At 39.6% G+C, this 12,447-nt stretch overlaps 1 protein-coding gene across 5 annotated transcripts in view; it reads left to right on the plus strand.

Moving 5' to 3' along the window:
* Window positions 1-2,571: 2,571 nt before the first annotated feature.
* pot1 (protection of telomeres 1) overlaps window positions 2,572-12,447 on the plus strand; it is a 71,746-nt gene continuing 61,870 nt past the window's right edge. For 3 of the 5 annotated variants that reach the window (XM_023349818.1, XM_023349827.1, XM_023349830.1), the window contains exons 1-3: window positions 6,977-8,342; window positions 11,121-11,251; window positions 12,301-12,373. In XM_023349818.1, coding sequence (XP_023205586.1) covers window positions 8,276-8,342; window positions 11,121-11,251; window positions 12,301-12,373 — 271 coding nt within the window. In that variant the 5' untranslated portion in view covers window positions 6,977-8,275. Of the gene's footprint in view, window positions 2,634-2,701; window positions 2,762-3,192; window positions 3,202-3,321; window positions 3,355-6,976; window positions 8,343-8,387; window positions 8,469-11,120; window positions 11,252-12,300; window positions 12,374-12,447 lie in introns of those variants that run through there. The other 2 variants (XM_023349838.1, XM_023349824.1) reach the window with 2 other exon arrangements.

The raw sequence follows: 12,447 nt of genomic DNA on the forward strand, positions 1-12,447 counted from the left end.
TTCGCTTTTTGGCTCAGCTCTCTCTTCACCACGACGGACCGGTACAGCGCCCGCTTGACGGCAGACGCTGCACCAAGCCGCCTGTCGATCTCCCGCTCCCTTCTTCCCTCATTCGTGAACAAGATCCCGAGATACTTGAACTCCTCCACCTGGGGCTATATGCTATAGCCATTAGTTGAAAATGGTCTCATTACCGTTTATGAAAGTAACTTCTCGGACAATTTTTTATCCAGCAAAACGTATTGTGACAGTCATCATCAATATAAATTTTGCTGGACAATAAATTGTTCCAGAAGTTATTTCCATAAACAATAATGTTTTAAAACCATTGTAAATTAATATGGTGACTACAGCATAATGATGCTAAAACACATTCTCAAAGATCTATAAACTTTAAATTCTAATGTATATTTAATACTAAAACCGGAACACATTTTAAATGTCCAAGATATATTCAAATGTCTTCTTCCTGTTAGGACCAGAAGAAGAGGACTTCTTCCCTTGGTCCTCCACTCAGCAGCTTCTTCTCAGTTGGATTTTTTTTGTCAGCACAACAGTATAGTAAATGTTGATGAAAATAATTCATCTTTATTTGTGTATGAGTAGTGGGAGAGTTTCATCAGGTGTCCCACAGCAGCTTGATGGAATCAGACACCGGTACTGTCAGTAATGAGCCTAATGGGTTGCCGGTGTGTCGCTACGACTCACTCATTTGAGGCGCCATTGCTGGGGGGGATTTGAGATCAAACAGCCTAAAAATGGCCTCACCTGTTAAGTTTGAGTCACTACGTCACACTGAGCCAATGGACAAGAGAGGAGACGAAGAGAACTTCTCCTGCTGAGCAGATTTGAGAGAAGAAAATGAGGATTTAACTCAACCATCCTGATGAGAAGCTGCTTTCAGACCCAGATGAACTCCGTTCATCCATTCCTGGTTCCCTTCATTCATCCATCCTGGTTCCCTCCCTTCATCCATTAATAATTTTTTTTTTCTCTCCATTCATCAATCCTGGTTCCCTTCATTCATCCATCCAGCCATCCTGGTTAATGTTTCCTTTCTGGCTTTATTTGATCATGTAGAGCTGTTGGTGTGATTTTATGCATTTGATTGTTTGAATAAATTCTGGTTGATTGTGAAGTTGTACATTGACTATTGTCTTTGTTGTTTCACTTTTACACATGACCTTATCGGACCTGGGGGAGACGAGATAACTAGCAATAGGTAGAAAAATGTCTCGTTTTCAACAACGGGTAGTACCGACAGATAGCCGTAGCTATCTATCCGTGTTACAACAAGAAAATCTGACGAGATAGCACAGATAGTCAGAATACCGGGTCTGCTGGTACAGGGCATGTTGTGACACCGGCCCATGGTGAGGAGGAGGGGGGCGTATCTATGCCCTATAGATGATCAAATTATGGGCAAGAATATTTTTTCCCCAACATACACTTGTCTGTGAATAAAAATGTAGGTCTGATGTTGAAGTTTCTATTTATTTTTCATAACTGTCCTCGGAATAGTGGAAAAAGCCTCCTTGCCTCTAAACACAGAAATACTTCTGCTGAAGAGACAACTTCTGACTTTGACTTGATCAGGGTGACCCATTGCTGAACTAAATGTGTGTCAGAAGGCCTGCTTGTGCCCCTCAACAATAATATTTAGCTAAATATAATTTAGCTAAACTAGTCTGGTTGCCCTCGGTCTCATGACCCTGAGGATTCTCAGTTCCTCTGCCTGAAAAAAACAACCTCCAAAAGGGCATTCAAGGGAATCAAGGATAAAAGGGGCGTATTACACCTCACTGAAACATTTGAAATCTGTTTCTGCAAAAAAGTAACTGCCAGTATCTCTTCTTTTGTTTTAAATCTTGCTCTATTTTTATCATTTGCCTTACTGTTACGTGTTTGTCTTTATAGTCTTAGCCCTATGTTTTGTATCTTTATTTCCTACCTATGTTGCAATGTCCCTTGTATCTCAATGAGTCTTTGTATACTGTTTGTTTAATAATAATAACAATAATAAAGGACCAAAGGGACAGGGACTCAAGCAGGGACAGATCTAGAAAAATATTTATAGGGTGGCAAGAGGGGAGCAAGGATTTTTCAGGGGTGGCAGCATTTAGCTTACACAGACCTATCACTGAAATTACACCTCACTGAAACATTTGAAATCTGTTTATGTGTGGCAGTATGCCCTGTGGGCTTTGAACGCACCACACAAGTGCCTAAATTTAATTGGTTATGGCGCTGTCTGTATATAAAAGGCCATCCTTCACCTGGTAGACATCATGTTTTCCTTCCGGTTCAGACCTCGCTGTTTGCTAGCGCTGCACGCCAGCCGCATACTAATGCGCGCTTGAATGATGCGCTTAACGACACTCTAATCCAGAGGTGGGCAATCCTGGTCCTCGAGGGCCGGTGTCCTGCAACTCTTAGTTGTCTCCCTGGTCCAACACACTTGAAACCAACAGCTGAATCACCTCCTAAGTGCAGTCAAGTTTTGCAGAGTCCTGCTAATGACCTCATTATTTGACTCAGGTGTGTTGAAGTAGAGCCGCATCTAAAAGTTGCAGGAGACCGGCCCTCCAGGCCTGGAGTTGCCCACCCCTGTTCACTGGTCGAGCCTTCTTGTGGTAAAAAGCTTCTCACACCCTTAATATCTATTAGCCTAGCCTTAGCTCAGCTTTACCTGTATACCCAGGCGGTCCGTACAAGCTGCCTGATTCTCCTCCCTGCCAGAGGCACTACATAGAGCTCAGTGGTGAGTGAAAAGCTCATTTTTTCGTATGCTTCCAGATTCTATTTTGACATGTATGTTTGATAGACGCTGCTGTTTGTCCTTGGCCGGCTGCTTGCCGGTTGTCCTGTTGTTCCTGGCTGACGGTCCGCCTGATACTTTGGTTATCCATCGTCGGCTGCCTACCAGTCGCCCTTGTTTTTGGCTTCATGCTCGCCGTCCTGGTCGGCGTAAGCTGGCTCCTGTCCCTCGTCCAGTGTGGCTGATTCGGGCTGGTTTGTGACCAGCTGGTACTGATCCTTCTGGTGCTGCTCTGGGCGGCGTCTGCTGCGGCGTGGCGGTTCGACCCAGGACAGGGTCTTAGTTTGGACTATTGCTATAGGCTTGATTTGTCATGGACTGAACTGTATAGTTATGAAATGTATGTAATATGAATGTCTCCTTTATTTTGACAGGAACAACAGGTGCATAACACCGGCTCGTGGTGTTGGTGGTGGACTTTCCGGGTGGTGCTACTCTTTCTGGTTTGGTGCATGATTTTCTTTTGTTCTTTTTGTTTGTTTTTTGCTGTATTTCTTTTGTAGGTAACCTCCCTGATTTGCACTGCCATCTTCGAGGTGAGCCATAACTGTTATTTTAATGTGTGAATGGTTTCAAGTTGGTATATTTCTGATTAACAATTGTGTAATAAATAAAATTAATGAATTGGGTGAGATTGTCTTAAGCCTCGTCTGTAGCGGGCCTGTGTGCCTTATGGGTAACTTTTTAAGTAGAATTATTGCAACCTTACATTTATTAAATTAATGGTCGTAAATTCAAGTTGCCCATTTGAATCACACTGGTACTGTCACATATGCAAAAAATGTAACTGCCAGTATTGAATATGAATTCACTGAATTCATACAGCGCATATTAGTTGCTATGTGATGCATTGTGTCCATCATGTGCACCATCATTTATTATCAGATATATCTATTAAATACGATTTAAAATAAAGCTGAGTAAACTGATGTTTGCTACATAAATTCTCCTTCATACAAATCTATAAACGGTTTCTGTTAGTTCTGTCAAGATGCAAGAAAGAGCAAATTTCTCTACTATTGCTCAATCGTTTTATTTTAACTATGCTGTAGGAGCCGTAGTTTGATGAATGTTATATCGCCAGAACAGAGGTAATTAGTTCAGTTTCTGTCGCTTGTTTAACTTTTAAGAATTGCAGTGCGCCACAATAGAGGTGCAATAAAGCTGATAAACAGGTGAACAACAAAACTAGACAAAACCACTTCTATTCAGCTGGTTCTCGTTCCCTGTGTCGGCATTACGGTTGCCATGGCAACCGACAGACAGCTCAATGAGCAGATAAAGCGGAGATTACGTTCAATCCTATCAGGGGAATCAATTGCTGGGTGATGCGCATAACGTGCGAAATTCAGATGGAGGGCCGGAAGGGGATTTCTCTGGTTCAAAACAAAGTAAAATTGACCACGACGAGTACGCTAATGCCCTAAATAGGCTGAAACAGATGAGGCATCTCGAAAAAATATGCGTATATTTAGGATATGATCCGTATTATCTCGGTAAAAAAAGAAGACTTATTTTATAATCTTGAGGATTTACCTGCATCAAGGCGATCTATATAACTAACTATCTGGAGCTGCAGACCTCATATTATACAACGAGCCAGGATAAAGTTTTCAAAAACCTGGAGAATACAATTATTTAGTTTCATTTTGAGTCAACCATTTAAGATCAAAAGAAGCATTAAATGACTGTCGACTTGTTTCTGCCGGGTGAGTAGTGAATTGTGTTATTTTAAGTAATTAGTCTATGATAACGACGCTAACAACAAACTAACCCATGTTATTTCTATGAGCTTAGACAGGCACGTGCAGGGAAAGTGGGGGCCAGGGGGACTTGAGCCCCTGCCCTTTTTATCCTAGTGCCCTTTTTGAGTTTTTTTTTTTTTTTTCAAAAACAATTTTTTTTTATTTTTAATCTGTATGTCAGAAGGCCTGTTTCTGCCCCTTAGCAATAATATTTAGCTAAATATAATAATTTAGTAAAAATAAACTAGTCTGCCTGCCCTCAGTCTAATAATGACTCTCAGAGCCTCCACGTTGTTCAGACACCGGGTCTGTTGAGAATTTGTTTTGGGTTTAAGCAGGATTTGCTTAGGACATAAGTCCTAAAATAATATAAATAATATCCCAAATAATATTTGGGATATTATAATTTAATATAAGTAACAATTTTAGTTGCAGTTGTTTCATAAATCTAGTTAAATCATAAATCAGAAGTTTTCTGATGACTCAGCGGTTGTCGGGTATAGAGGGGAGGGGGAGTACAGGACACTGGTGGACAGCTTTGTGGAGTGGTCTGACCAGAATCACCTGAGGCTCAACATTAGTAAGACCAGAGAGATGGTGATTGACCTCAGAAGGAAGAAGACATCTTCATTGCCACTGAAGATCAAAGGGGAAGTGGTGGAGGAGGTGGAGGATTACAAATACCTGGGAGTTGTAATCGGCAACAGACTGGACTGGGCATCTAACACTGACGCTGTGTGCAAGAAGGGGATGAGCAGACTCTATTTTTTAAGGAAGCTGAGATCCTTCAAAGTGTGCAGCAAGATGTTGGAGACCTTTTATCACGGTGTTGTTGCCGGTGCCATCTTCTTTGCTGCTGTGTGTTGGGGAAGCAGCATCAGAGTCAGCGACTCTAATAGACTGGACAAAATCATCAGGAAAGCTGGCTCTGTACTGGGACTAAGGCTGGAGTCCCTGGAAACTGTGGTGGAGAGGAGGACACTGAAGAAGGTTCTGTCTATTATGGACAATAAACAGCACCCTCTCCACCACATAGTGGACAGACAGCAGAGCACCTTCTCACATAGGCTGCTCCAGCTCTGCTGTCGTAGGGAGAGATACAGGAAATCCTTCCTGCCACATGCCATCTCACTGTACAATAAAAGCTAAATCATTGTTCTGCACTAATCAGTCTGATTTTGCACAACTGCACTGTGGCACACTTGCTGTACATATATTTACATATACATATCTGCATTTTTTTTAAATCTTTGCAAGGACTGCTCTTAAGTTGCTTTTTATATTAACAGCGTTTCATATTTTTACAATTTATAGCATTTTATATTTTATTTTTATTTTATCTATAACTACTACTCAGTGGTAGTTGTTATTGTGTCTTGCCTCTATGCTGTAACTGCAAAGTAATTTCCCTGCTGGGATGAATAAAGTACTTCTATTCTATTCTATTAGCATTTGATAGTTAGTATCTGGTTCAAAACCAACTATTGTGGACCTTTAACAGAATGGACTCTATATCCCATGATGCTTTAGAACTAGTAGAAGAAGAACTTGAGGTTAGAGGAAGAAGTGAACTTAGGACCGTTGGTTTCCGAGAAAAGAGCTATGTTAGCTGAATGCCTACACTCTGTCGTATATCATTATGTATGGTTCGTTCATCCTTTTTTTATTCACTAAAGTTCATCTTAATAATCCATCTGACTCTGTTTAACATAACATAAATGTTATGTTAAAAATAACATTTTATTACATTAAATGTTATTACATTTAAATGTAATAACATTTAAATGTTATTACATTTAAATAAAATGTAATAACATTGTCATTCTCTATAAATGATGCTACAGGTTTAGATCTATGGTCTGTGTTACAATTAAACCATTTCTAGGGGCCCCTGAGTGTGTGGAGGCCCCTGAATGTCTGGAGGCCCCTGAGTGTCTGGAGGCCCCTGAATGTCTGGAGGCCCCTGAATGGCCCCTACCAGCAGCTACTGAGTTTTCTTTGCCTTAATATCCCAGTCTTATAATTCTAGGTCTTAGAGGTGCTAACATCAAACTATTATGTAGAGTTAACTCCTTTGAGTTTTTTTATCTATAAATCAGTCTGCAGCCAGGTTGTTCTAGAAGTTAAATAGATATTATTAGGGCTTCATTAGTAAAATGGCAGCAATTTTGCTTATTTCATAACTTTATAACCAGAGACCTTCTCTCCTCTGGTCTGTTTAACAGCTACAGTCTCAGATCAGCTCAGCCCTCCAGGACTGTCAGCAGCAGAAACAGCAACTTTATACTTGTTGGGGAAAATATACACTATATTTGCTTTGCATTTCCCTGCATGATGGCAATGATATAGTAATATCCAATTAGATTCTTGAATAATATGGGTTGTTGCTATGTTGTATGGAGTTTTTGTTCAATGTGCCCCTTTTTTAAATTTGAGCCCCTGCCTCTCCATAGGTCTCTGCACGGCCCTGAGCTTAGATCTCCTGGTATTTATTTAGCTTATGTAAACCCAAATTCATACTGGAGTTGTATGTTAATGATGAGTCGTTGTAGGACACTGGATTCAGGTCCAGTGTAGGTCAACTATTAGCAGCGATCTACAGAAACCTCATGTTCATGTCTGGCCATGAATATGAGGCTGGGTAGGTTATTTTTAGTTTTAGTTTTTTTTTTGTTTGTTTTTTTTGGCATGAAAGTCCTACTGAATAAACATTTTTAGCTGTAGATTTTTGATCCACTTTTCTCCTCTTTTTTCAGTAAGTTTTTAAAATTTAACTCCCTTGTGACCAACTACCTTCGAAACACGAAAATAATGTTTATCTTTCTCTCTATTAGAACGGTTGGAACAACCGTACAGGACACAGACTTTAGGCATTTTGATGCTGGATCAACACAAATAAATGGGCTGCATTTAGTTCCGGCCCTCTATCTACATTGGGTGACGTCAGTGCTACATAATCTGAAACCCAGCAATACCAAAAACAAACATTTCCCACACAAAAAAGTACGCAAAAACACCAAAACAGAACAGTCTGTTACATTATGTTGTCAGGCTTGATGTTTATATAAACATATATAATCACAATATATATGTTTATATTGTGGTTATTAATATATTTTCTGCTGAACACAGCGGCAGTTGATTAACTGATTTAAACATCTGCTCTACTGATGACTTGGTGTGTGGGTTGTCCCACAAACTTTTTCCTCACTTGTTAAATGTGAAACCTTTTAACCTTATTATCTATGGCTGTCATAGGGTTGAATTAACAGCTAAATATTGCGTCCTTTTTTCAGATTCTTTGCATGATTGTAGTATTTTTCTGACCACCGATATTCCTGACTCAATGGATAGCAATGGCGCGTGTGTGGCGCACAATAAATCACGTAATGTCCAGTCCAGTAATATACAGTACATCCATCCATATATATAAATGCTGCTGCCTCAGTGCTCTGTCCTTCTCTCGCACATGCCACTTAGCAGTAGGTGTCAGGTTGCATTGTGTTGCATTCTATGTTGTCGGGAAAAATGGATTCATGCGCTTACTGTCCTATTTGCCATAACTATTTATTATGCTTTGGTTGTTTTTTTCCTTGACTAAATGTGGATTGTATAGCTTATTTCGTCTAAGTTTATATTTATAGTTTCAAATCTTCTATCTTAAAGTAGTGGTTTGTGTTTTCCATTTTTAAGTTTTGCTTTCCTTGTGCGCATGCGCATCGGAGGAATTTCCTGCCTGTTCGAAACCAGGGGAGGGAAAGCAGTAATTTCCTGTAGACGTAAGTTGTCCTTTTTTTATTGTCATTGTAGTTTCCAGGGTTTCAGGGAAACATAAAGTTTACATGGAAACATATTCTAAAATGGTTTAATACTGGATAAACTTACACATTCGTCAACGAGCGTGGGTGAGATCAAACTCGGTTTAAAAATTATCATGTTTTGCTTTGCAAGAGTTACCGATAAGCCAGCATTTGGATAATAACCGTACTTCATTTAGTTTATTATTTTTGACAAACTATTCTTACTTACGGCCCTAGATTTCTTTTCTGATTCAAAATGCGGCTTTAATGGGGATTTGTTGGGTCTTTTTAGTCTCGGATTTCACTGGAAGCTGGGATTTCACTGCTTCAATAATAGGCATATTTACATTGAAACGTGTTCCAATCTGTATGTGATGATTTACCGAAGCCAACTGTATCGTTTTTGCAGTTTAGTGACGTTTTGTCACTAAACATGACTAAACGTCGTGTTTACTTTTAGAGAACATTATGAACCAGCAGCAATTCAGGGGAAAAGCTCTGGAGAAGCTTAAAGCAAGGATAGCTTCTAAAAACAAGATAAGTGAACTGCAGAACATCTTACAGCGGTAAAGCTAGCCGCCTTTTCGAAAATGACAGTAAAGTCAGCCCGCACTCGACTTTCACGTGCGCGACGGTGTTATAGATTAACTCAGGGGTGGGCACTCCTGGTCCTCGAGGGCCGGTGTCCTGCAACTTTTAGATGCATCTCTACTTCAACACACCTGAGTCAAATAATGAGGTCGTTAACAGGACTCTGGAGAACTTGACTGCACTTAGGAGGAGATTCAGCTGTTGGATTCAGGTGTGTTGGACCAGGGAGACATCTAAGAGTTGCAGGACACCGGCCCTCGAGGACCAGGAGTGCCCACCCCTGGATTAACTGGTGGCTAAATTAACTGGTTGAAACCTATGCGCACCGCAGATGTTTCTAAATTGTAGGTGGCTGTGTTGATGCCTGTTGAAAAATACTACTTGTGTGACAAAACCGTCTTCAAAACTTTACTATAAATCCCATTTGAAGCAAATATGTTTAATGTTGCACGTGAAAATTATGTTTCAAAACAAGGTTCTACAGAGCAGCATTCAGTGCGCTTCGAAAACACCGCATTGGAGCAAAACCAGATCAATGAGTAACACGACAATTCCATTCACATTCAGGTTCACCAGAATAAATTAATTTCATCTCATGAACAGCCACAATGTAAACCTAAGTGGAAGGTTTCTGCTTTTTGTAACCAGCGCTGATCAGAAAAACATTGGAATTGACTCTCAAGTATCTGTAATGTGAGTTACTTAACACTTCTAGCCTAGTGTGTGTTTTTGGCTCAGATCCTGCAATGCAACCTCACTGTTTCTGAACTTTTTTTTAGCGACACTACCCACAGTAAGTGTCGCTAAACAATGAGGTTGGTGTCATCATATTTAATAAAATTTTAATGACATACCTGATGGTGTTGCTTGTGGTGTTTATGTGTCCAAATAGAGAGGAATATAAAGTAATGTCAATAAGTTATACTGTAATAAAATCTCATTTAAATGATATCAAGTTAACAGCCAATTTTGTAGTTGGTGGTGACAAAACAAAATTATAATAATAAACGTTCCTACATTACTGTCAGATACCAACAGATTATGAGTCATATCTACAGTTTTTGTCTGTGTTCTCTACTGGGAAACAGTTTGCAGGCTAGTGACGAGGGGAAATAAACTTAAAAACAAAACGAGCCGCATTAAGACCTGAATTAAGTAGTGACAGTCAAACGGGGTCCTCAACGCAGATGTTTGTAAACATTTAGGTGGTTGTGTCGTTTCCTGATCAAAACGCGACAAACGTAAATAAACGAATTAGAAAATGTCTATGATCTCTTCAAAACAATAATAATTCTTTGTATGTGAAGGAATATTAAAGAATATATTGAAATATCATTAAAATATACTACACTTCAAGAGGAGACTGTGCTAAACTATAAGAATTTGTACCCAGCATTGTTGGAGTACTGACGATTATTTTACATCTTCTCGGTCTTATATTGACTGACATGTTCTGCAAAGATGTCAATAAATGTAAACAGTTCTGATATCATGAAAACTAATTCCTTGCTCATTTAATGGAAGCCATATTATTTCGTTTACACCTTAACTGGGCTGCAGACGCAAAGCTGTGCAATTTAGTAATTTTACAATATCCTTACAGTGAAGAAGGTCTTGGAGATAAGCTGGGGCTATGCCATTTATAGCTTTAAAAACCAATAAGAGAATTTTAAAATAAATCCGATAAGAAACTGGCAGGCAATGCAGAGAAGCCAATATTGGTGCTACATGCTCTCGTTTTTTGGGTTTCAGCTAAGAGTATAGCTACTGGATTAGTGAAGCTATTGGGTCAGTGAAGGCATTAATGGATTGGACAAAGCCTATACAAGACAAGTTACACAAATATTGGCCCAAAATATGGGATAGCTGATGTATCAGTTGACCTCTACTGATCTCCAGGTTTTATTTTATCGAACTTGTTCTACCTCAATGGAGCAGTTGTGGATGGCAAGTAAAAGAAGCCTCTTTTTGCCCTCCAGCAATGTGCGCATGCATAAAATTTCTGGATGTAAACAATAACATTTAATGTGTCCACAATATATGTATAAATGTGTGTGTGTATTTTTACATAAAAGACCTTTAGTTTTAGTATTGTGTGGATAATGCCAATATAATGTTTGCTCTGGATGAGAAATTTCTTTATTTTTTTTGTGGTTTTCATCCCAGGTCACCATAACATCATGATGTATGTTATGTCAGAGGGGTTGGGGCCAGTCTCCCAGGTACCATCACACCTGACCAGGATTCCCATGGCTCTTCTCTGCCCAAACACTAACTGCAACAACAAAACAGTCAAGGTTTGTTTGAGTCACCATTTGTCTTATTTTCTGCCTCCACTAGCAGTGAAAACCTCAGAAGTTGATTAAGATTTACTTTCCTGGTCACTGCTTTAGAGCTGGGTTATGTAATCGTTTTAAAAAATGGTTTTTTTTTAACATATCTGTTAAAATTGTCTGAGAGTATAGGACCCATAATCCAGTTCTTCTGCCTTTTCCCAATGCTAACTACAGAAATAAACAACTTTGGTCAGAAATAACCAGTCAGAGCCTAGAGGAAGGTCTTAACTCTGTCAACCAAGCTCTTGTACACGCTGCTCACACTCTCCCTTGATCTCTGCTAACTATCTAAAGGTGCTAGTTAGCATTCTATATTCTGCCACCAGGAATTATCAGTTTAGTTAGAATTACCAATGATGATGACCGATAAAGGATTTTCCTGAAATGTTTAAGTTGTTTGCATTTAGCAGCATGTACATGAGGTTGAATGTCAGCACAAAGACCGTCCTCCTGGCTCTGATTGGTTGTTTTGACCAGCAGTGGTGCCTTTCTTCAGACATCAATAGTATCACTGGGGGGAGGTGGAGGAGATTGATCTTTTCACAGGTTATCTGTATCAGACATGTGAAATTTTTTTTATTATAAAAATGATCCCAGCCTTTAGCCGTCCCAGTGAAGTAATCACATTGAGGGGAAGTAAGTTTCAGGCTTTGAGTTGGAAAATTCAACCCAAAGCTTCCACATACAAATAGCACAAAGTCACTGCTAGTTTTGGGATTGGAAGGATAATGGGCTCAAAAGTGTATTAAGGTTTGAACCGACAGCGCTGTGGTATGTTGTTCTAATCTGTGCATGTTTTCTTCTTTCTTGATTAAAATGCGGAGTTGATAACACTAAAGCAAGAGAATGATTGCTGTCTCTCTCTTATTTCATTTCCACAAGCTACCTGACATCCCTGCATGTTTCTCTGATGTTAATACCAGCTGACAAGTTCTAACTGGAGTTTCTGACTAGCTCTAGTAAGAACCAATCATGTTTCAGTACTTATTATAGTGTGTTTTCTTTTCAAGGGTGAAGTGATTCATAAAGGGCCACTTGTGACGGTAGCAACTGGTGACTTGATCCTGAAAATCATCATTCATGGTAACCATTTCATTAGCATCTCTCGTATTCACCACAGTTAGTCCCCTTATAGAAGAAAGTAGTTGATGGAAGCC

This window comes from Xiphophorus maculatus, chromosome 2 (assembly GCF_002775205.1).
Source record: "Xiphophorus maculatus strain JP 163 A chromosome 2, X_maculatus-5.0-male, whole genome shotgun sequence".
NCBI classification, from domain to species: Eukaryota; Metazoa; Chordata; class Actinopteri; order Cyprinodontiformes; family Poeciliidae; genus Xiphophorus; species Xiphophorus maculatus.